We start from the raw sequence: 25,076 nt of genomic DNA, 5'->3' as shown, positions 1-25,076 counted from the left end.
ATTTCAAGTATCTGCTGATTCCTGGTCTCCTGTTCATGTTTTACCGTAATCCTTGGAAAAAGCTGGCTGGAAGCCTGAGGGACAGGAGAGGTGCCAGGCTTGTTGACTGATAGGAGCCTTAAATATCAGTATCTGTAGGTCTTTCCGTTTGACCTCTCAGTGTTCCCAGGAAGAAATCCTCCAGAACCCTGCAAGAGGGAGTAGAGCCTGGTCACTAGAATCCTAGGGGCCGAGCAGGGGGAGAGAGCAGAGGGTCTGACTGTTATGCAGGCAGATCCCACAAGATCCCCATTTCTGATGGTCCCCACCCCTTAGCTATGCTTGGTGTCCTTGTGTCTGAAGCCTTCATGGGTCAGCCTCCCTAAAAGTAAACTGCTGGTCTTGGGAAGGCTGTTTGAAATGGGGGTAAAAATCTGGAATCTAATTCCCTCTTTTATAAACTTCTAAACACTCCTCCTGTTTCAGTACACCAGCACCTTGACCCTCAGAGGCCCCTGGTATCTCTGATTCCTGAGCTTTACTGAGCTTTGTCTTCCGACGCTCCCTTTGCAGGCACTTGTCATTGCTGAGAAAGCAGAAACTCCAGCAGATCCTATTCCTCTATCTGCCAGTCCATCTTCCACCGCGTGACATCTCTTGTCCTCTGTGGCCCCCTCTCCCCTTCATTTTCTCCTTGTAGGTTTATATGTTCCTCCTGCTCCCCTTTACTCTTCTGGTAGCTGGGTTTGGGAAAGAAGTAGAGATAAATGTATGTCTCCACACCACTGTGTTTAATCACATCTCTGCTTTCTTTTTTGCTCAGCACTTTCTCATGTACCAGTGTGAGGGCACCTAGTTATGTTTTCTTGTCTCTCTCTCCCCAGTAGGTTGGAAGGACAGGAATCGAATCTTACCTGTATTTTTATATCCCTAGAGTCTAGTGCAGGGTCTGGTATACAACAGGCACTCATTAGATATGTGCTGAATGATTGGATAAGCAAACTGGTCTCAGTCTGCCCCTCTCTAAAGTGTGGCTTTGGAGTCATGGTGTCCAACTTTCTGTGCTTCTGTGATTGGGGAGAAGGTCCCACTAAGGCATAGGGGTGGTCCCTTGGGCTGTAGCAACCGTGCTACTTGTAGAAGAAGGTGGCCTCAGGATTGCATCTCAGAAGCACTACCTCCGCAGGTCTTCCCTCCTGTGTTTCAGGGAGCAGTGTGTGCCCAGCCCTGCCCACCGGGGACGTTCGGCCAGAACTGCAGCCAGGACTGTCCTTGCCACCATGGAGGGCAGTGTGACCACGTGACTGGGCAGTGCCACTGCACAGCTGGCTACATGGGAGACAGGTAAGGATGCTGTTGGCTATCATCCTTACTGGTCATGTTACTCATTTTCACGGCAGCCTTGCAGACAACAGGTCAGGTTTACCAACCTTCTGCCAGCTTTCCTGTTTCTTTCTCACAAAGCATTCTGAGTCCTCCTGCCAATCCATCCTTCCTGGCCCTCAGCCTGCTGAGGGCACCCACCTTCCCCCAGCCCAGTGACCCAAGCCTGGAATTTGCATTGACTCACCTGGGGAAAGAGGTGGGCACCTACTACCACCCTCTACTTGCTACCCTCCTGGAGGGAGGCAGCAGCACCGATAATCAAAGAAGTTGAGTGTGCACTCTCAGTTCACACATTTTGCACTATTCTTTTTAGAAGTAGATTTTTATTCCTGATATGAGTTCTGTCAAAAGGATACTGACATCAGTTTGCATCCTCTGAAGGCCTGTGGCCTAAGAGCAGACTGAACAAGGGCGCCAATGTTCTAGAATCAAACTAACCTTGCCAAGTGGATAACCCATAAAATACATAATGGGAGGGTTACCGGAGTTGTGTGTTTCCCATGGCAAGAGGGATTTCATGATGATAGGGAAGGTGCTCTGGGAGAAGGAGAAATGACAGCCAGGGTGTCTGATGGTGAGTGAATTCAGATTTGGTGGAGGACATTTGTCCACAGAATCCAGGTGAATCTCCTCCCTCTCAGTCTGAACTACATCTGTCTCTTTGAGCAGAGAGATGGGCAGTAGAAAGGAAACTCTCACACCCCTTGTCTGCTTCTGTGGGATCCATGTTTCACCTGGATTTTGTTACTCTGCCTCCCCTGCCCAGGTAACATCAGGAAGCAGGAGTCAGGGCTGAATTAACCAATGAGTCCTTCTGGCTCTGACCAACATAGTGGGGTTCCTCCAACTCTCACTGGAGTCAGCCCCAAATCCTAGTGATACCCAGAAAAGAGATTTTCCATTTTCATCCTGAAGCTTGTTTACCCTAGCCTGGAGCCTTTTAAGCCAGATCTGAGCTCTTGGTGAGCTAGTATTCATCTCGTGAGCATCCCTGGCATAGAATGTGGGGTGTGGCATCAGGGGACTCATCCCTCTCTGACCTCTGCTGGAGTCTTCGTCTCTGAGGGAAGAAAGGGAGGCAGGACTGATGTGCTGCATCCACCTCCCTATCCCCTCTGTCTCTCCCAGTGAGAAAATGTGCAGGTTGAGCCACAGGGGCAGGAACTGGAAGACCCTGGAACCAAAACAGGACCCCTTGCCACTTGCACATGATGGCCAACAAAACCCATTCACCATTGGAGACAAGCAGGTTGATAGCTCCAGCCGGCTAGATTCCACACCAGGAGACCCAACCTCATTGGCGCTCTCCATTTCCACCGCCAAGATGTACCAAATGGAGAAATAACCCTAATCCCTCTGGTTGGGACCCAGCCTATGAACCTGAGACAGAGCAAAGCCCCTCAGACCTTAATGTCCTCTGGCAAGCTTTTGCCCATCAACTCCCGAAGAATTAAAAAAGAGGGCCCAGTAGCATTTGGGTTTCCCACCTAAACGGGCTGCCTGGTGTTTAATATTTTGTAAAATTGCCTCCATTTATTTTGTAAGTGACAGCTGCATGAACCCACCCCACATCGTTGCAAGCATATTAAAGTTGAGTGGGTATAATAATGCAGGCCTCCCCGGATAGGCAGAATCCAGTGCAAATTAAACATGAAACGTAACGAGGGTTTTGCAGCTCATTTTGTAATTTAATTGAGCAATGTATCTGGTTGTTAATGGTAATATCGGACACATTAGATTGATATGTTGCAAAGGAAGGATGTTTAAGTAGAAAACTAATTCCTGATGTGATTACCCTTCTGTTCCACAGGCCCCGTTATTAGTGTGCTTTGTGTAAAATTCATTAGCAGTCGTTGCTTGATCTCTAAATAAATAAGTTGTTTAAATTGTGGGTAGGAAAAAAAAGGCTGATTATGTAAATGGATTAGGTTGTCAATATTTCATTTCCAGATTCTTTTTCTGGGGCTACGGAGTGTCACTTTGTAAATATGACATGGGGTGGAGACATGCCCTTCAGAGAAGGGAGCTCACACTCCAGGACTCTCTCTGCTCAATCCTGCCAGAGGGGAGGGAGCAGGAGGTGTCTCCAGGCTGGGGTCTCTTCCCTGATGGCCTGAGACATCCAGGAGAGGCAACCTGAGTGACTCCCGGGGAAACCCACTGTGAGGCAGCACGGGCTGGCAGTGTCCAATTCTTACCTGCGCTGTTTCCTCTGCGCCTGCCTCAGTTTCCATCCTCACCCCTTCCACCGTATTCCCCTCTTCCTTCCTCTCTTCTACCTCCCGTGTCTTCTCCACGCATCCCCTTCTCTCTTCCCTCTTCCGCTGTTCTTTCCCTCCCTGAGGCTTCAGATGGGCTAAAATGCAGCAAGACTTGCAGGAAGACAATCTGGGTGCTGTGATGAAGAACACTGCTTCCAACTCAGGACTCACCAAGATTTAATAAAGAGGCTAAGGCTGTATTTTTTTTCCCCAACATCTTTTATGGCTCCCCTCTGCCCTGATTATTGTAGAAGATAAATAGAAAACCTGAAAATGGAAAAACATACTCATTAAAGCATTTGTAATTCCGTTAAGTCCACTCCATTGTTAACATTTTGGAAGTCTTCCCTTTGAGGCTTTTCATGCCAAAAGGGCTCTGTTAGGAGAACTACAGAAAACAGTATTAACAAGAGTAATAATAAGAACTAACACTGCTTATTGAGCGCTTACCATTCATGGGGCACCTTTCTAAATGTTTATACGCGTTATCTCATTTAATCCTCAAACACATGGTGAGGTTTAATTATTACCATCCCGTTCTGTGATGAGGAAGCAGATGTCAGGGCAGTAAGGCCAGTTCCCCATTCTCCACACCTTTGAAGCAGCATGGGGACACAGACAATCCAAAGTCCATAGGCCATTTCTGTTCGTTTGTCTCTAGGATGCAGGGGTGGCCCATCTCTTTTTCCTCAAATGCCCCCAGGTTTACCGCTTAATTTGTTGCTGTGACAATGAATCTACGTCCGTGCATGCTTATTACTAAGTCATGTCTGACTCTGCGATCCCGTGGACTGTAGCCTGCCAGGCTCCTCTGGCCATGGGACTTTATGTAGTTTGTTATTTAATGGGTACAGAAGTTTCAGTTTGGGAAGATGAAACGGTTCTAGAGATAGATGGTGGTGATGGTTGCACAGCAATGTGTGTTCTATGTACATGCTCGCTCAGTCGTGTCCAGCTCTTTGTGAGCACATGGACGTAGGCCCCCGGGTTCCTCTGTCCTTGGGGTTTCCAGGGCAAGAATACTGGAGTGGGTTGCCATTTCCTCCTCCAAGGGATCTTCCCCACCCAGGGATAGAACCTGCGTCTCTTACATCTTCTACTTTGGCAGGCATATTCTTTATCACTGAGCCACCTGGGAAACCCACACAATATACATGTACTTAATACCACTGTATACTTAAAAATAATTAAAATGGCAAATTTATGTTATCCTTATTTACTGCAGTCAAAAAAAAAATACACAAAGCCTACAATCAGTGAGATATGATAGTATGAACTCACTCCTGGGGACTGAGGGGAACTGGCCTGGAGAGGGGAACGGCCTAGGATGGTGAAAGCACAGAACACTTCCTGCAGGAGGCAAGGGAGGAGGGGAGGAGGCCATGAGGAAGGGCAGCCAGCCAGGCCCAGGCCCAGAGGATCTGGAAAGGCAGGTAAGGGGGCATGGACTCACCACATACTCTGTTGTCCTGCAGGTGCCAGGAGGAATGCCCCTTGGGGACCTTCGGCTTCCAATGCTCCCAGCGCTGTGACTGCCACAATGGAGGTCAGTGTTCACCCACGTCTGGCGCCTGTGAGTGTGAACCTGGCTACAAAGGCCCGCGCTGCCAGGAGCGGCTGTGCCCTGAGGGCCTACACGGCCCAGGCTGCAGCTTGCCCTGCCCCTGCGATGCTGACAACACCATTAGGTATGACGTGAGCGGGGACAGGTGAGCCTGGGGACAGGGACTGGGGAGGGCCCTGGTGGAGAGGGGGCTCTCAGAGCACGAGTCACCACCTCCTCCTGGGTTATCTGGGCAGGCAGTGACAGAGCTGGGACCTCAGCAATCACCTTCACTGGCCAGTCTGATCAAAGAAGGGAAAGCCACGGTCACTCAGGCAGTCAAGATGAGGCCTGAGGTCACCTGCTCTGTCCACCACCCCCAGTTGCCAACACTGAACCTGGCTGCTGGCATTGAAAATGGGCCGCACACAGGAGCAAGAGGGTGCCTGGTGACCCCCAGGGAAGCAGGATGGGAATGGGTGCAGCCATGCAATCCTGGGGGCGCTGAGGCTGACCTTGGGGTACCACAGACCTCAGGGGCATTTTCCTGGAAAACATTTCCTCTCCACACAGTCCGCATCTAACCAAGTCATCTCCCAACCCCAAGGGGCCCAGAGACCAAACTACCACGGCAGGAGCACAGGGCTTTAGCCATAGAGGATCAGTGTTAGCAGAGACCTTAAAAACCAGGATGGCTCACCTGAGGCCTGCAGGGAGTGTCCCCTCTGGTCCTGGCTAGGGTAGAAGAGCAGGAGGGACAGAGGCCAGGCCTGCATCAGGGTCTTGGCTTGGGGCCAGCCTTGCCTTGCTCTCTGCCCTTCAGGGCTCGGGGACACCTGAACTGATGTTGGCCCCACCCCTGCTTCCTGGAAGTGGAGAAGCCAGAGCTGCCCTGGGCCACCTCCCCCAGCTCCCCTCACTTCCCGCTTCCTGCACCAGTTGGCACCGCCCTCTGGTAATAGATGAGGCTGTCAGGCCCCAGATTAAAGCTTCAGATGAGGCTGTTGGGCCCAGATAAATGCTTCCACAGCCTTTTATGTGGTCGACTCTTATTAGAATGATGCAGGGTGAGGGGACTCTCCTTCTCCCCTCGGGCCTGCAGGACAGCTCAGGGGAGGACTAGCTGCCCTGGGCCATGGGTGTTGCTGATGTTTTCAGGCCAGACAGACAGGCCTCTGCCTTATAGCCTTGTCTCTGGGACAGCTAGGACTTAGCCTCAGCTCCTCCTCACTTCCAGCTTTTGCTTCTCCACACATCGCCCAGGAGCCTCTGGTCACTGTAAGCAGAGTCATCTTCGCAAGTGTTACAGCTTAGACAGAATCTGTCCTCAGTCCTTAGTTCCTAGAGCTGAGTGGCTCAGGCAGTGCTGTCTGCAATGGCAGAAAGTTGGAAAGGAAACCATTAACAGGGGGCCTTGGAGCCAATGGAGCTGACCTATATATGACTTAAGCATTGAGTCACTTATTCATTCAACAAACACTGAGAGCCTGCAGGGCCGACCATGAGAAAAGAAGTACCCCTTAACACCTGTCCAGCCCTCAGGAACTTGAGTCTGGAACACATACCCCTCCTCCCCACCCCCACCCCCGCCCCCCCCCCACCACACACACACACACACACACACGCGCGCGCGGGCACATTAAGCATCTTCTACCGTATTTCTTCAAATACAAGACACCACCAGTAGTGAGGCTCTGCTTTATCGTATGTACTGCTACAACTGAACTATGACATACCATTGACTGCATAGCACACACATCAGAGCTATGAAAATGAGGGGCAAAGAGCATCTTAGAAGCAACGAAATATATCTGGCTGGCCCTGTTGTGTCTTGTGCTCGAGTAACTGTGACCAGGGGCTCTGTACAGAAAGCATACTGATCAGGAAAGTCTTCCTGGAGGAGGTGGCCTCTGGGCTAGGTCTGGAGGGCACAGTGAGAGCTCCCAGGCTCTAAACACAGAGTTTCCACATGGCTGGTTGGGGGCACGGGACAGCTGCCTCAGACTATTCCATGGGTGGATGGGCAGCACCAGGAACCCCAGCCTCCGCCCCCCCCCTCACCCCCCAGCAAGCCTGCTCTGCAGGGAAGCCAAGGGAGGTCTGTGTCAGGGACAGGAAGCAAGACAGTCCCTGAGATCCAGTGCAGGAATAGTCCCTGCCTTGGAGATCCAACCAACCCCCAAATGAAAGAGCTATTGTTTTCTTCCCGTGCCTGAGCAAGCGTGCCCAGCATAATTTACCCCTCCTCTGAAGGAGTCCTCAATGCATTATTAATTTGGAAGGACTCCCTCTTCTCCGTCGCTAATCTCAGCCCATTCAATATTGATGATTATTTGCTTTACTCTCTTTAACACGTGTCACATTTCAGGGGTTGGGAGCAGTAGCACTTCTTAGGCATGGGGGCTCCGAGGGCACCTGGCAGCCAAGCCCCCAGGCCGGGTTCCTCCGGGTCTACTTGACCACCTCCTTTCGGGAGCGGTGTCAGCATGGGCTTGTCCACCTCTGCAGCCTCAGCACTGCACGATGCCTGGCACAGAGCGGACCTTCAGGAAAAAGAATCACTGAATTCATCTTCAACAGCCCATTCCTCTAGGGTGGTTCTGCCCAAGCTCTAATGTTTCACCACTTTTTCCCGGCTCACTGCCCCAGTGACTGAGCCCCCAGCACCCACCAAGTTTTTATTTGGTCTAACTCGAAATTTCTCAGCCTTGCCACTGTGGATGTTTGGGGCTGGATAATTCTTTGCCATGGACGGCTGTCCTGTGCATTGCAGGATGTTTAGCAGCGTCCCTGGTCTCTGTCCACTAGATGCCAGAAGCACGACCCCGGCCCCGAGTTCTGACAACCTGGATGGGTAGGGAGAGGTAGGATTGCCCAAGGTGGAGAACCTCCGATCTCACTCAACCTCTCTCTCGCTGCACTTGGCTTGTTCTCAGGGACACAGAGAACAGCTGTCTTCCTCTGTGTGCACACAGATCACTCCTCTCTTCTCATGAGCCTTGGTCCCATTCTAGAGCCTTCTCTTGGGAGCTAAGAAAAGCAGAGCAATGACTCTAGGACTCCTACTCCTAAGGCAGTTGAGCTGCAGGTTTTGGTGGGTCTGGGACCCCTGGATCCTGGCCTTAGAACTACCTGTGCCTGAGCCAGTGTCCTGATGAGTATAATTTCCCCCTCTCTGTCTCAGTTTCCCAGTCTGTCTATCACCTTCATCAGCCCAGTAATGGTAAAAGTTTTGTGGTCTTTGCAAGCGAAGCTTCCACTCAGCTCCCCAAAAGATGCAGTGTGGGGTCCTCAGCAGCCTTGCCTTGTTGCCCCCCTGGCTTGTGCAAGAGCCCCACCAAGACAGCTTGCAAGGAAAGCCCTGAGCATCTTTCTTAGAGAAACAAAGACCTCCCAACCCTTGACCAAAGAAAACTCTCCTCAGCTTGCCCCAGCCTCTTTCTGCTCTGTGCCCCTCTGGAGAGGACGCTTCAAAGAGGTCGAGCCCCAGTGCCCTGGGAAAGAAAAAGTGGCCAGAGAAATTCCCCAATGCTTCATTCCCTTTATAAGCGCTTTGTAGCACACACAAAGCAGCCTCCCTCCTTCATCAAGGAATAACCTTGAGAAAGCGAGCGCCCGTGTGTCAGCCCTTGTCCATGTCCCCTCCACAATTGGATTGTCATAGACGAATTCCAGCGGCCATGATCGTGGATTACCTGTGAAAGATTTGATTTAGCCAACAGATGCAGCATTGATAGAAATCTCAGAGCAGCCAGGAGAGGAAAAGGCAGAAAATTCCACCCTGAAAAGATTTCTGTATTGTTCAGCTTTCGACTCCTATTAACTTGTGATTAATCTATGGGGGAAATGGAGAAAGGGGGGGGCGGGGTACTGTGCAAGTGAACCAGCATCAGTGTTTGTGACTTTGCCTGAGCCGAACCAGCATCGTTTGCCCGCCATGTGACCCAAGGGAATGGCTCTGCCACCAGGCAGGGGTGGTGGGGGTGGCGGGGTGGGCAGGGCAGGGGACACCAGGGAGGGGGAGTTGTGACGAAGGTGCTGAGAGCATAGTGATGGCAGTTTTCTGAGTCAATGACTGAGTCAGCGGTCATTCCCCACTGTCTCTTTAAAAGGATTTTTGGAGTTTCTATAACAAGCAACAAGTAATCAAATTAAGAAAATAGAAATTATATTTTTAAAAATAGATATTTAGAGACATGAAGGGAGACAGAAAAAAAATGATTTCAGGTTTGGTTTTGAGCTTTCTGGTTTCTCAGAGTAAAAGGTAAAATTGGTATTGAGATCCAAAACGCCGGTGGGCTGAGACGGAAAGTAGAAATGCAGGAGGGCTCAGAGGCCAATGCTCGCCAGCTCACTGTTCATCTAGTACGCTTTTCAGAGAGTACTCTTCACCCCAGAGCAAGGACCTGTAACAAGGTAGTCTACTGAAGAGAAGGGCAAGAGGGCGCCTGAGGCCCTTCAGAATCTTCAGGGTGGTACAGAGCAGATCGTGGCAGTCAATGCTGCCCAGTCACATGCTTGAATACTTCCAAGCCTGTCAGTCTCCGTGACTGTGGATTGAGCCAGGCCCTCTGACCCTAAATCAAAACTTCAGAGGAGGCCCCTGAAAAGTTGGAACTGAGAGAGGCCATGCCTAAGAGCTTTGCTGGAAGCGTTGATGACGGAGAGGAGTGCTCTGCAACTATCTATCTGAGAGTCAGGCCCACCGAGGTGGGGCTCCCTGCCCCACGGCACCTGTGCAGGCCACTATCTCCCCTTACAGTGTGGGGGCCAGGGAACCATGAAGGTTGGGAAGTCTTCAGACATCCATCCTTTGCACACATTCTTTTCTATATATTTGTAATGTCATTGCTTTTTACCTGTTTATGAATAGAATAGATGCTCAGTTTGAGAAAGGGAATACATAGAAATTTAAAGAAAATACTCAGAGTCCTTCATAATTTCTCAACCCAGAGGTGAGCACAGAAACCATTTTGTTGTAATTGCTTCATTCTTCATCCATGTCTGTTTCACACTTTTTTCATACTTTAGCTCACGACTTTGTATTGATGAACAGTTTGCTTATTTCATTTACCCTTATGTCATATCATTAAATAGGCTGGGAAACATTTGAGTACTTCTCTACCATGCCTTCATATGAATTGTCATAATTCATTTAACCAGTATCCTGGTGTCAGAGGCAGCATGAGACGGTGAACAGAACATGGCCAGACAGACCTGGGTTTGAATTCCAGCTGCCACTGAGTTATCTTTGTGACCTTGGGCTGGTCACATAACCTCCAAGTGGCATCTGAAAAACAGAGGCTCTACTGCCTAACTCCCAGGCTTACTTGAAGACTAGAAATATAGGTGTAAAGTGCCTGGTGTTTTAATAGCCTAGTCACATTTTATTTATTATTATTTAAATTACTTCAATTTTCCACTGTTATAAATAATGCTTCGGGGAACATCTCCGTGCATAAATCTTTCTCCACAACTGTGATCATTTCCTGAGGATAGATTCTTAGAAATGGAATTACAAGACCAAAGGGTCTGAATATCTTTAGGACTCCTGATACATAACCCCAAATTGTTTTCTAGAAACCTTTACCAGCATTGAGTACTGTGCATTTAAAATAATAATAATGAAGAAAGTAACTTTACCTTTTCAATAGAGAAAACATGATATCCAGTTGTTGTTTTGACTTGAACAATTAATGAAACTAAGCATTTTCCAAAATGATTTTTATCTACTTGTACTTACCATTCAGGAACTGTCTGCTCCTGTCCATCCCTCATTTTCCATGAGAAAATCAGAGCTCCCAGAGGAGAATTGGCTTGGCTGGGCTTCACGCAATTAGTTTGTTCATTAATTCATTTGCCAAATACGTATTAAGTATCTTCCCCGTGCCAGGGACACTGCTGGCCACGGGGGTACGATACAGATGTGAAAGCAACAGACACCCGCACCCCCACCACCATGGAGCTGCCACCTGGTGGGGAGACAGATGATAAACAAGTCAACAGAGAGAAAATAATTACTTGTAGTAAAAGTGCTATCCATTCCCAAATTCTTAATAGGGCAGTGAATATGAGCCTGGCACTGGGGATCCACCAATGACCCAGGGAGACGAGGCCCATATCCTATGTGGAACTTCGCAGAACCAAGATTTGTATGTAGGCTCTTCCTGCCAGCCCAGAGTGTGCCTTTCAACCACAGCCCTTGAACTGATCTCCATAGCAGGCAAGCAGATGACACAGTAAATCCAAAAGGCTTGTCTCTACCACCCAGCATCTTCTCCACAGTGTCAGTTTGGGTTCTCCCCGACAGAAGCAGATGCCAAATGCAAGAGGTCTTACTAGGAACACAGCTGTGAGGGAAAAGGGGGAAGGGGCTGGGGAGGCTAGAAAAGCATCAGCTGCAAGGCAGATCTGACCTGTGTGAAGGAAACAAAGGAGGAAGACTAGATGCAAAGTCTTAAAGTGAAGCACAGTTCGAAGAAAGTTTCACAAGATGGGGAGTCTTTCAGCCGAATTGCCCATCAGAGGAGTCCCAGACTTCCCAGGAATGTGTCGACCTTAATATATTCCTGCTGTGCTCTAGCTGAGAGGAGCCCAGGGGAAGTGTGACCACGGAGAAAACAAAGCCTCCTGCTTTGGTCTCTGTGGATTTGTATCGTAAAGAGCACTTGTTTGAGAGTCAGGAGACCTGTGTCCAATCCTGATTTTGCAATTCCTTGCAATGTGACTTTAGGTAGATTATCTGGATTTCAGACACAGTAGGTGAGGCCATCAGTCAATTGCACTCCCCACAGAAGCTCTAAGAAGAAGGTGGTCACCACACTCAGCATCTCCTCTAACATGAATGCATATTGGCTATTGGATCAGACTCTGCCAGCCACAGGTTGCCCACCTCTCTAGAGGTCATGCCAGGCAGCCCTTGCCTCCAGCCAAGGGTTCTAGCCAGACCAGGGATGGAGATGACCTTACTCAGTCTTAAAGAGCCCTAGCAGTGCATGAATGGAGGGTGTCCTCTCCAATATAGACTTTGCCAGAGAGGGGAGGCTACATCTGCCCAGAGGTTCCACTTTAACTCAGCAAACGCTCATTAAGTACCTACGGTATACAGAGCCACTGCATCTCAGTGCAGCCCTCTAGTACCTGCCCACACACTGGGCATCTCCTTTAGGTGCAGAGTGGGTGAAGCTCCAAACCTCATAGTACACAAGGGAAGGACCTGGAAAGGCTGCCTCCTGCTTTGGTCTCTGTATTTGTATTATAAAGAGCACTTGTTTGGGAGTCAGGAGACCTACATCTAATCCTGATTTTGCATTTCCTTGCAATGTAACTTTAGGCAAATTTTCTAACAATTATGAGCCTCAGTTTCTTGGGCTCATAAGACCATGTAACCTTGCCATGTTCTGACAAATAAACAAAACATTAAGCTAAAAAACTTTTTTTTAAAAGAAAAAGGGACTTCCCTGGTGGTTAAGTGGCTAAGACACCACACTCCCAACACAGGGGGCCCGGGTTTGATCCTTGGTCAGGGATCTAGATCCCACATACTGCAACTAAGACAAAGTGAGCCAAATACATGATAAAAAATAAAATGAAAACATTAAGCAGTTTATCATCAGAGGCTCTTCGATCCTGCGCCATGGGCAGACCAAGCCTGGGGTGGGCAGAGGGTGGGACATGGCCGCATTCCTGACCAGACTGTCCTCTCATCCTTCTCTCATCTATTCAGCTGCCACCCCGTGACTGGAGCTTGCACCTGCCAGCCAGGGTGGTCTGGCTACCACTGCAATGAGTCCTGCCCTGTTGGCTACTATGGTGATGGGTGCCAGCTGCCTTGCACCTGTCAGAACGGTGCCGACTGCCACAGCATCACTGGGAGCTGCACTTGTGCCCCAGGCTTCATGGTAAGATGGGAGGGGGCTCCCATGGCCTCTCTGCCCACCCCCGCCCCCACAGAGGAGGAGAGGGGCCAGAATCAGGGAGTGCGGCCCTGTGCCCAGGGATGAAGAATGAGTGTCTGCGTGGGCCACTTGGAGTCTATGACCAGAGAGCTGCCAAGGCTGTTCTCCAAGGCCAGTCCTGCTGAGGTTTGTAACTACAAAATGTAATGGAAGGAAGGTGTCTTTCCATTGTCTCCTCACCCTGGAACACCAGACAGCTCCTGTCTGTCCATATACTGTGTACGTAGTATTGTTCCATCCTAATAACCACAGAGCACGTAATAACCACCAGACTTTGTATTTTGCTTTATTTCACCCACGTTTGCTGCTGGAGCTTCTTGATTATCCATTTTTAGTGGTTGCATAACACAGCAGGAGTTGATGGACCCCCACGATCCTCAGCTATTTCTTTAGTGCTGAATACTGAGTTGTTTCCAAAGTTCACAACACATGTGCAGTGAGCATCTTCCTACAAAGGCTTTTCCCCTCCTGTTGAATTAGTTCCTTAGGGTGACTTCCCAGGGTCAGTGGGCATAATATATTTACGGCTCTTGATGGATGTTGCCATATTATTCTCTCAAGGGTTATATAAATCTACAGTGCCACCAGTCGTGTATGCATGTACCTATCAAAACAGCTCTGCTGACGTTCTTTTCTTGTTTTAATTTTTGCTAATTATATAGCTAGAAAATGGCTCCTCAATATTGCTCTAATTTGCATTTCTCTGATTAGTAGGGAGAGTAAAACCTTTTCCTTGCTTGTTTGTTTACTGTTTGTATTTCCTCATGAATTATGCTGCTCTTTTTGAAGTTTGATTCCAGGGAGCTTGACATTGCAAGCAGAATCCTGTTCAAAGGTGGTGCATGCCCAGTGAATGTGAGAACCCATACATTCAGGGGACCCCCGTGGTCATAATTTTATGCTATAGAAAGTGGTTTGTGTAGTCCAAAGTCAGGCCTTTAGAATGAGCCCAGGGTCCCATCTTGGCTGTCCTACTCACCAAATGTGTGACCCAGGGCCAGCGAGTTAACCTCTCTCAGGATCGGTTTCCTGACCTATGGAATGGGACACCTGCCTTGCAATGTTGCTGTTAGATGTAGAAAGGGGCTATATGGAGTACCTTCCCTCGGTGCTTCTTAGACCTTAGTGAACTCAGAAACCAGCCGTGGACCTTGTTAAGTGTAGGTTCTGATGCAGTAGAACTGAGGCCTGCAGTTCCGCATTTCTAACATGCTCCCAGGAGATGCCAGTGCTGCTTTGAGTAGGAAGGGGATGGCGCTCAACTGGAGCTGCCCATTGTAATCACCTGGAGAACTTTACAAATACTGATGCCTGGCCACCCTCCTGGAGATGCTGATAACACTTGGTCTGGGTGTGGTCTGGTTGAAGCCAGTGCGCTGTCAAGGTGACCCAAAGACCTTCAAGGAAGCCCTTGTCATGATGTAAGAGTGCAGGTTTGCCTGGTGGCGATGTCTTTTGTGGGCAGGTTTCCCCTGGTCTATAGAACAAAACTCTGTTCAGCTCCCCCCTTCTTCTCCCCAAGGCAGGTAAGACTAGATGGAAATGATTCCAGTGACATCTTCAGAAGAGAAAGGGATCTGTCCTCCTGCAGGTTTCCTCCCTTGTTTACCTTTATTGGTGTGAGCTTGGTTCACAGTTCAGTTCAGTTCAGTCTCTCAGTCATGTCTGAATTCTTTGCAACCCCATGGACTGTAGCATGCCAGGCCTCCCTGTCCATCACCAACTCCCCGAGTTTACTCAGACTTATGTCCACTGACTCAATGATGCCATCCAACCATCTCATCCTCTGTCGTCCCCTTCTCCTCCTGGCTTCAATCTTTCCCAGCATCAGGGTCTTTTCAAATGAGTCAGCTCTTCGCATCAGGTGGCCAAAGTATTGGAGTTTCAGCTTGGACATCAGTCCTTCCAATGAATATTCAGTACTGATCTCCTTTAGGATGGACTGGTTGGATCTCCTTGCAGTCCAAGGGACTCTCAAGAGTCTTCAACATCGTAGTTCAAAAGCATCAATTCTTTGGTGCTCAGCTTTCTTTACAGTCCAACACTCACGTCCAAACATGACTACTGGAAAAACCATAGCCTTGACTAAACAGACCTTTGTTAGCAAAGTAACGTCTTTGCTTTTTAATATGCTGTCAATGTCGGTCATAACGTTCCTCCCAAGGAGTAGGTGTCTTTTAATTTCATGGCTGCTGTCACCAGTTGCAGTGATTTTGGAGCCCAAAAAAGTAAAGTTTGCCACTGTTTCCACTGTTTCTCCACCTATTTGTTCACAACTTCCATAGAAAAAATGGAGTGCTCAAGGTTTGGGGTTTGGGTAGGAGAGAATGGTTGTTTGGGATTAAAAGTCTCACCTGGGTGAGTGATCAGGTGACTGAAGCTGAAGTGAAGTGACTGCAGAGGATCTGCAGACCCAGTCCCAGCTCAACTACCGGGCAGTTCTAGACTTTGGGCAAGTGGCTGCCCCTCCTAGGGTCCTAGTTCATCATCTGTAAACAGTGAGTGTTCGGGGCTGGGGGATGAACGCCCCCAGGTCAGGGCGCCAGCAGTTTGGAGGCCAGGCTACTGTCTCTATTGCTTCCATCTGGGATTAAAATAACTTCCTGCCCTTGAACTTTGGGAGACTTGACACTTGTAGGAGTCATCTCCACGTGGAATCCTACCTGCTTGGGGCTCAGGGCTGAGACAGACTGTGAGCCAAGCAGCCCTGCTGAGACCCCGTGGATTTCCATCCATCTCCTCCTGTCCAGCCTCACTGTACCTGCAAAGGCTCTTCCAGGGCCCGGTCGGGGGATGAGCAGGAACTGCTTGAGGTGATTATAAGATAGTCAGTTGCTCTCACCCAGCATGACTCATTCCTGCACACACCAGGTTCCCAGGGTGGGGAAACCAAACTGTTGCCCTCACCTCAGCTTTGGAATGAATCCAGTTTCCTGCAATTAGTCAGCTGTGGTCAGGGTCGGGCATCGGGCAATTAGTTCAGCAGACTTGGCTGAGACCCTCCCTGAAACATCCCACAGTCAATGATAATTAGCAATGCCTTTATTTGATGTTTGGTTTGTGAATTTATGCACCTGCCTTTTTTCTTGAAAGAGTTTTCAGTTCAGTTCAGTTCAGTCGCTCAGTCGTGTCTGATTCTTTGTGACCCCATGAATCACTGCACACCAGGCCTCCCTGTCCATCACCAACTCCCGGAGTTCACTCAAACTCATGTCCATTGAGTTGGTGATACCATCCAGCCATCTCATCCTCTGTCGTCCCCTTCTCCTCCTGCCCCCAATCCCTCCCAGCATCAGGGTCTTTTCCAATGAGTCAACTCTTCGCATGAGGTGGCCAAAGTACTGGAGCTTCAGTTTTAGCATCAGTCCTTCCAATGAACACCCAGGACTGATCTCCTTTAGGATGGACTGGTTGGATCTCCTTGCAGTCCAAGGGACTCTCAAGAGTCTTCTCCAACACCACAGTTCAAAAGCATCAGTTATTCGGCACTCAGCTTTCTTCACAGTCCAACTCTCACATCCATACATGACTACTGGAAAAACCATAGCCTTGACTAGACGGACCTTTGTTGGCAAAGTAATACCTCTGCTTTTCAATATGCTATCTAGGTTGGTCATAACTTTCCTTCCAAGGAGTAAGTGTCTTTTAATTTCCTGGCTGCAATGACCATCTGCAGTGATTTTGGAGCCCCCCAAAATAAAGTCTGACACTGTTTCCACTGTTTCCCCATCTATTTCCCATGAAGTGATGGGGCCAGATGCCATGATCTTCGTTTTCTGAATGTTGAGCTTTAAGCCAACTTTTTTACTCTCCTTTTTCACTGTCATCAAGGGCTTTTTAGTTCCTCTTCACTTTCTGCCATAAGGGTGGTATCATCTGCATATCTGAGGTTATTGATATTTCTCCCAGCAATCTTGATTCCAGCTTGTGCTTCTTCCAGCCCAGCGTTTCTCATGATGTACTCTGCATATACATTAAATAAGCAGGGTGACAATATACAGCCTTGACGTACTCCTTTTCCTATTTGGAACCAGTCTGTTGTTCCATGTCCAGTTCTAACTGTTGCTTCCTGACCTGCATACAAATTTCTCAAGAGACAGGTCAGGTGGTCTGGTATTCCCATCTCTTTCAGAATTTTCCACAGTTTATTGTGATCCACACAGTCAAAGGCTTTGGCATAGTCAATAAAGCAGAAACAGATGTTTCTCGGGAACTCTCTTGCTCTTTCAATGATCCAGCAGATGTTGGCAATTTGATCCCTGGTTCCTCTGCCTTTTCTAAAACCAGCTTGAACATCTGGAAGTTCACGGTTCACGTATTGCTGAAGCCTGGCTTGAAGAATTTTCAACATTACTTTACTAGCGTGTGAGATGAGTACAATTGTGCGGTAGTTTGAGCATTCTTTGGCATTGCCTTTCTTTGGGATTGGAATGAAAACTGACCTTTTCCAGTCCTGTGGCCACTGCTGAGTTTTCCAAATTTGCTAGCATATTGAGTGCAACACTTTCACAGCATCATCTTTTAGGATTTGAAATAGCTCCACTGGAATTCCATCACCTCCACTAGCTTTGCTTGTAGTGATGCTTCCTAAGGCCCACTTGACTTCACATTCTAGGATGTCTGGGTCTAGGTGAGTGATCACACCATTGTGATTATCTGGGTTGTGAAGCTCTTGTTTGTACAGTTCTTCTGTGTATTCTTGCCACCTCTTCTTAATATATCTTCTGCTTCTGTTAGGTCCATACCATTTCTGTCCTTTATTGAGCCCATCTTTGCATAAAATGTTCCCTTGGTATCTCTAATGTCTAATGTGAACGCTGACATTCTAGGAATCAGCGAACTAAAATGGACTGGAATGGGTGAATTTAACTCAGGTGACCATTATATCTACTACTGTGGGCAGGAATCCCTTAGAAGAAATGGAGTAGCCATCATGGTCAACAAGAGTCTGAAATGCAGTACTTGGATGCAATCTCAAAAATGACAGAATTTTTTCTGACATTTTTCTGTCCGTTTCCAAAGCAAACCATTCAATATCACGGTAATCCAAGCCTATGCCTCAACCAGTAACACTGAAGAAGCTGAAGTTGAACAGTTCTGTGGAGACCTATAAGACCTTTTAGAACTAACACCCAAAAAAGATTTCCTTTTCACTATAGGGGACTGGAATGCAAAAGTAGGAAGTCAAGAAACACCTGGAGTAACATGCAAATTTGGCCTTGGAGTACAGAATGAAGCAGGGCAACGGCTAATAGAGTTTTCCCAAGAGAACACACTGGTCATAGCAAACACCCTCTTCCAACAACACAAGAGAAGACTCTATACATGGACATCACCAGATGGTCATTACCAAAATCAGATTGATTATATTCTTTGCAGCCAAAGATGGAGAAGCTCTATACAGTCTGCAAAAACAAGACCAGAAGCTAACTGTGGCTCAGATCATGAACTCCTTATTGCTAAATTCAGACTTAAATTGAAGAAAGTGGTGGAAACCACTAGACCATTCAGGTATGACCTAAATCAAATACCTTATGATTATACACTGTAAGTGAGAAATAGATTTAAGGGACTAGATCTGATAGGCAGAGTGCCTGATGATCTATGGACAGAGGTTCATGACATTGTACAGGAGACAGGAATCAAGACCACCCCCATGGAAAAGAAATGCAAAAAAGCAAATGGCTGTCTGAGGAGGCCTTATAAATAGCTGTGAAAAGAAGAGAAGCAAAAAGCAAAGGAGAAAAGGAAAGATATAAGCATCTGAATGCAGAGTTCCAAAGAATAGCAAGGAGAGATAAGAAAGCCTTCCTCAGCGATCAGTGCAAAGAAATAGAGGAAAACAACAGAATGGGAGACTAGAGATCTCTTCAAGAAAATTAGAGATACCAAGGGAAAGAGTTTTAGGATGGGCAATTAATTTGAGACTCATTCAGTTCAGTTCAGTCACTCAGCCATGTCTGACTCTTTGCAACTCCATGGGCTGCAGAACACCAGGCTTCCCTGTCCATCACCAACTCCTGGAGCTTGCTCAAACTCATGTCCATCGAGTCAGTGATGCCATCCAACCATCTCATCCTCTGTCGACCCCTTCTCCTTCCGCTTATCAATCTTTCCCAGCATCAAGGTCTTTTCCAATGAGTCAGTTCTTTGCATCAGGTGGCCAAAGTTCTGGAGTTTCAGCTTCAGCATCAGTCCTTTCAATGAATATTCAGGACTGATTTCCTTTAGGATGGACTGGTTGGATCTCCTTGCAGTCCAAGGGACTCTCAAGAGTCTTCTCCAACACCACAGCTCAAAACCATCAATTCTTCAGCGCTCAGCTTTCTTTATAGTTCAACTCTCACATCTATATGTGACTACCAGAAAAACCATAGCTTTGACTAGATGGACCTTTGTTGGCAAAGTAATATCTCTTCTTTTTGATCTGCTATCTAGGTTGGTCATAGCTTTTCTTCCAGGGATCAAACGTCTTTTAATTTCATGGCTGCAGTCACCATCTGCAGTGATTTTGGAGCCCCCCAAAATAAAGTCTGTCCCTTTTTCCATTGTTTCCTCATCTATTTGCCATGAAGTGACAGGACCAGATGCCTTGATCTTAGTTTTCTGAATGTTGAGTTTTAAGCCAACTTTTTCACTCTCCTCTTTCACTTTCATCAAGAGGCTCTTTAGTTCTTCTTCGCTTTCTGCCGTAAGGGTGGTGTCACCTGCATATTCGAGGTTATTGATATTCCTCCCAGCAATATTGATTCCAGCTTGTGCTTCATCCAGCCTGGCATTTTGCATGATGAGACTCATTAAAAAAAAAAAAAAAAAAAAGCCCTTTTCTGAGAGTTGGGAGACATTGAGCCTTGGCTCAGTAACCTTGGACATGTTGCTTTACCTTGCTGGGTCTCAGTTTCCTCATCTGCAAGGTGAGAGTTGCATTAGTCCTGTCTATTGGGTGTGAGTAGCCAGTGTGGCAATGGGTGTGAGGCCATATCCTCAGCTGTCCTCTCCCACCAGAGCTCTTCTTGCTAAGGGAGAATGTTGGAATATGTTTGTGAAGACAGAGTCTCTGAGGGCTGAGAATGGCCCCAGGCTTATCATACACATGAGGGGTGAGGAGTACTGAACCACCTCTGAGAGCCCAGTAACATGCCTGATCCAGCCAGGTGGTCCCCACCCCTTGAGGCCATAAGAATATGGGGCAGAAACAAGCCCATCTGGCACTTGGGGTGTTCTGGTCCTCACACTCTTTCTCCTTCCTTCCCATAACACTGGATATTTTCTCTGCCAAGAACTTGAGGAGTTGGTGGGGTTATGGATGCCCATCCAGCCTTCCCAGAGCTTGTGCCCAATAATAGTTATATTCTCATTCGCAGCAAACACTTACTGAGTACCCGCCACATGCTTCACCTCTGTTCCTCACAAGCACCCTACAGAAGTGCACTTTCACCTTCTTCTTCTTCTCTTCTTTCACTTCTCATTCTTGAGAATGAGCTGAAGTTCAAGCAAGATGTGTGACTTATGCAGGATCACAAAACCTGCAGTGGTGGGAGCCGCCACAACTCTCCTCTATTAGATGATGGACTTTGATTGATGGGTCACCATGGAACTATGCAAATTTGGGTTCAAATCTTGGTGCTCCAATCCCTACTATGCCTATTAGTAGGTCACTTATCTTGCCTACATCTGAATTTCCTCAACTATTCAGAGGAGACTTAACCATGAGAGTGAGAATCTTCAAATGGGAAGTTCATGGCTTAGTGCCTAAAACACAGTAGAGGCCCAGTAATTACTGGTGAACTATGAGAGTGTTGGGAAACATTGCTTCCCTCAAGCCCAGCACTCCCTTCGAAGGAGAATGTCAGGATGAGTTATGCCCAGGGATTCTCAATGCAACAGAACCATACATATGCACAGCTGCTGTCCCAAGCAGGTCCATTCAAGCACCTGTGGGTTACCCTGAATGGTCAGTCTCAGGATGCACTGCTGCATGGACATACATTTCAATGCTTAGGGAAATGAACATAGGGATAGAAGTGGGAAGAGAGTCTGGGTGTTTTACATGTTAGCTTGGCAGCAGCAATGGACTCACTTGGGCTATGAATTGCTGTACTACATTGGGGCTGCAGAGTGAAAGGAAAGAGCCCTGGGCTGAAAGACAAGAAACAAAGTTTCTAGCTCTGATTCATATCACTTTGGAAGCTTCCATTTCTCATCTGTAAAATGGAAATGAAGTTCTCCACCGGACAGAAACAATGGTGTAGGGCTAATCATTAAAATGCCAGTGTTTAAAATTGGGTGTGGCCTTGGTTCAGCACCTTGGACAGTTCCTGTGAGTTGTTCTTGCCTGTTTAGAACCTGGGGTCTTTACCCAGCCAGAGCATGGGGGGGGGGGGGGGCGGGTGAACGGGGGCAGGGAATGTAGAGTGAGGGTCACATGTCAGGAGCCTCAAGGTGGCAGAGTCCTGGGACTGTCCAAGTGAGGGATGATTCACAAAGTCAGGGGAGAGTCTTGGAATTGTCGTTGAGGGGACTAAGTGGAAGCTTCCATCCACTTGGAAGTTGGGGGTCCCATCACCCCTCTCCATGGCTTCTCATTACCCACCAAATAAAGGTCAAACTCCAGTCCTTGTAACTTGCCCTTAAAACTAGTTAGTTCACCCTAACCTCATCTGCTACCTGCCACAAGTCTGCACTGTGGCCACACACATTCACTTTCCCCAAACACAATGTCTGCTTCAGGACTCCGCCTATGCCATTTTTTCAAGCTTTTCCATCTTCCTGGAACACCCTCTCCACTGTCCTTATCTCAGTCTATGAAAATCCTTCTCAGCCTCTCAGGCTAAAGTCAAAGATTGCCTTTTCCACAAGGTGTTCCCTGAATATTCCTCACTTTAGAATTAACCCTTCCATCTCCTCTGTTCCCACAGCACATGGCTCAGAGTCTGAATCCCTCCAGCCTCCTACTGTCTTCCCCCGTGCATGCCTACCGCATGAATATCTTGCTCAGTACACTTTGAAATGAAAAAAAATCTTGGGAAGAGTGATGAAATGCCCGTAGCAGAAGCTCCAGAACTGACCTTTATAGGAAGGAAATGCATGGCATTTCCAAAGGGGCTTGCCAGCAGGGTGGGAGCTTAAGTCTACCCTTGGGCTTCTCTGCACATCAAATAAACAGGTAGCTGCAGGGGGGACTGGAGCAGCTAGCCCCCAACATCAGTTCCAGGTTCACTGGGCAAATGATGCAAGTTCCTACCTTAGCAATACAGTAGCGTGATGTTACTCAGAGATGCTGGAGGGAGATTCTCTGCCTTTAAATACCAGCTTTGCTGAGTATTAGTTGTGTGACCTTGGGCAACATACAACCTTTCCATGCCTCTGTTTTCTCATATGTGAAAGGGTAATAATAATAAAGTCCAGTGAGTTACTGGGCTGGTTAAATTAATTCATACATATAAAATAACTAGAATACCTGGCATATTAGTCATCCTTCAACAATATTAGCTATTTTCATCACCACTGTTGTGGATGCTGCCAATGTTATTTTTGTTGTTATTTATCCAAAGGGGTCCCCCACCTGAAGAGGTTGACTGGTCCTGGCCAGAGTCCCCTGTTGGGGGTACAGGTGGAAATGGAAGTGAGAGGAAGAGCAGAGCTGAAACTTCCTCCTGGCTGGGAGCGGCAGGGTTCCCAAGGGCTCCAGGGTTCCCAGGGACAACCGCAGAACCAAGAATAGACTTTCTCATCACAGCAGGGAGAAGACCGGCTCCTCAGCCCCTCCATGCTCCTCCGTTGACCAGCTTTCCTTAATTAAGGCCTCACCTAGGTGGCCAGCCTGATGAAGCCTTCTCTGCTGCTCTAAAACTAATTGCTGCCATGTTGGTGCCTGGAGTGAACAGCCTGTGAGATCACTGACAGAGCTACAAAGACTTGATTTCCCAGACCTTCTCCCCCCCATCGAACCCGTGTGGCTGGGAGATAAGGGACCTTCTGGTCATTCCTCACACGGATGCTCCATTTCAGCTCAGGCTATAATGGGGATGGGGAGTGTGGGAGGTAGGGGAGGGGGGCCTGGTGTCCCCTCCCCTGGGACTCAAGGCCTATATTTCTCCCCTGGATGACAGAATTTCTATTACCTTAAAGGGCTCATCTATTTATGCTGCAATTTTTTGAAGCCCTGTCTGCTGTTATTGAACCTTGCATGCTGGCAAGGGGAACGGGTACTCCATCACCCAAATGAACAAACTCGTTTCCCCATTTTTCTCCCCTTTCTCTGTGCTGTCGGTAGGTCATATGCAAACCTCAGCCGCTCAGGCCGGTGAAGGCAGGAGGGGGATGAGAATTACGGAAATCCAGATCAGTGGAGCAGTGATTGAATTTTCCTCTGAGGTTTCCTATGTCCTTTAAAGACGTCACCATCCCCCCCGTGCACACACAGCCCCCACCAGCTGGGTAAAGTGCGTGTCTGCCTCTTGTATGGCTCCTGAGCTGAAACTAGGAAGCAAGGGCAGCTACAGAGCCAGAAAAGAAGGTTGACTGAAAATTAGAGCCAGGTGACATGTGTATAATGTATGTGCATTTCCTGTTGTAATTGTTTTCTTCTTCATCAAATGGAGGTCTGCAGACGATTAGCCCTATGCCTAGGAAACTAGCTTCTCATCCCCTGCCCCCCACCATTGACTAGCTTCCTAATTATTACACTAAAAGGTTTTCCTGGATGCTGAGCTGGGGATGAAGAATTTACCCTCTAGCTGCCATGTGTCTGTGAGCAGAGGAGCACAGGGAAATAGCAGAATGATCCAAAAATATAAATATACACACACACACACATTGTCCAGTACTCAAACCCTAGCTCTGTAGTCATCTGCTGAGTGGCCTTGGCCCTGTTATTTATGCTTCTCAAGCCTTAGTTTTTTCATCTATAAAGCAAGGGAAATAATGGTATTATGTTCTAGAATTATTTTTAGGATTGGATCAGATAAAATGGGCATGATGCTTAGGAAAAAGCCTGGCGGGTACTGAATGTTCAACAAGTAGTTGCTGAGGTTCCTTCTGTTTACTGGAGGCAAAGGGCATGGACTATGGGGTCAGACAGGTCTGGACTGGAATCTTAAGTCTGCTGCTCAGTAGCTGTGTGACCTTAGGCAACGTATTCAGCCTCTCTGAGCCCCAGCTTCCCGTCTCTTAAATGGGTTAAACACACCTGCCCTTCCTGTCCGTGTGAGCACAAAACAGGAATTAGCCTTCACAGTGGCAGAGTTGAAAGAATGCTCAGTGCTTCCCTAGCGCACCCTCTTATTTTATAAACCGAGGTCCAGACAGGACAAGTGACTTATCTTAGGTCACACAGCAAATCACTGGCGGACCTGGGATGTGACGCAAGTGACATATCTCCCAATCTGATGCTTTTTCCACCTTCGCCTCTGTCTCATGAGTTTGCTGTCCCCACAGCAGACACCTACTGATGTTTCCCAGGGCAGGGAGGGATGGGGGAATCTCCAGCATGTTAAATCATGTTGGCAATTAATCCACAGAGCAAAATAGAGAAAACTGGTTTTATGTCACAAAGGCTGAGTCCAACCTTCCCCCTCTGGGACTCTATGGTTTGTGGCCTTATTAGGGAAAGCTGCTGACTCTTCTGTTCTAAAAAAAATAAACAATCCCCATGTCATACTACCTTCTCCCTGCCGTGCTCCTCATGTCTCCATCACTGCCCTCAGGACCAGGGTCTGGACCTGAGACTTGGGTCTCAGGCCTAGTGCCTGCAACTCTCTCAGTGCAGCAGAAGCTATTGGGGCAGGTCTGCTGCTGCTGCTGCTAAGTCTCTTCAGTCATGTCCGACTCTGTGCGACCCCAGAGACGGCAGCCCACCAGGCTCCCCGTCCCTGGGACTCTCCGGCAAGAACACTGGAGTGGGTTGCCATTTCCTTCTCCAATGCATGAAAGTGAAAGTGAAGTCGC

General features: G+C 48.0%; 1 protein-coding gene across 10 annotated transcripts in view; it reads left to right on the top strand.

Annotated features, from left to right (window-relative positions):
• Positions 1–25,076, top strand: part of MEGF11 (multiple EGF like domains 11) — a 393,555-nt gene that overhangs the window by 310,268 nt on the left and 58,211 nt on the right. For all 10 annotated transcript variants that reach the window (XM_061430127.1, XM_061430121.1, XM_061430123.1 and 7 more), the window contains exons 8-10: positions 1,187–1,323; positions 5,102–5,314; positions 12,896–13,070. In XM_061430127.1, coding sequence (XP_061286111.1) covers positions 1,187–1,323; positions 5,102–5,314; positions 12,896–13,070 — 525 coding nt within the window. The remainder of the gene's footprint in view (positions 1–1,186; positions 1,324–5,101; positions 5,315–12,895; positions 13,071–25,076) is intronic.

The sequence above is a fragment of the Bos javanicus genome, chromosome 10 (genome assembly GCF_032452875.1).
Source record: "Bos javanicus breed banteng chromosome 10, ARS-OSU_banteng_1.0, whole genome shotgun sequence".
In the NCBI taxonomy this organism is placed as follows: Eukaryota; Metazoa; Chordata; class Mammalia; order Artiodactyla; family Bovidae; genus Bos; species Bos javanicus.
The sequence above is the reverse complement of the archived record's forward strand: the minus strand, read 5'-3'. Positions and strand labels throughout refer to the sequence as shown.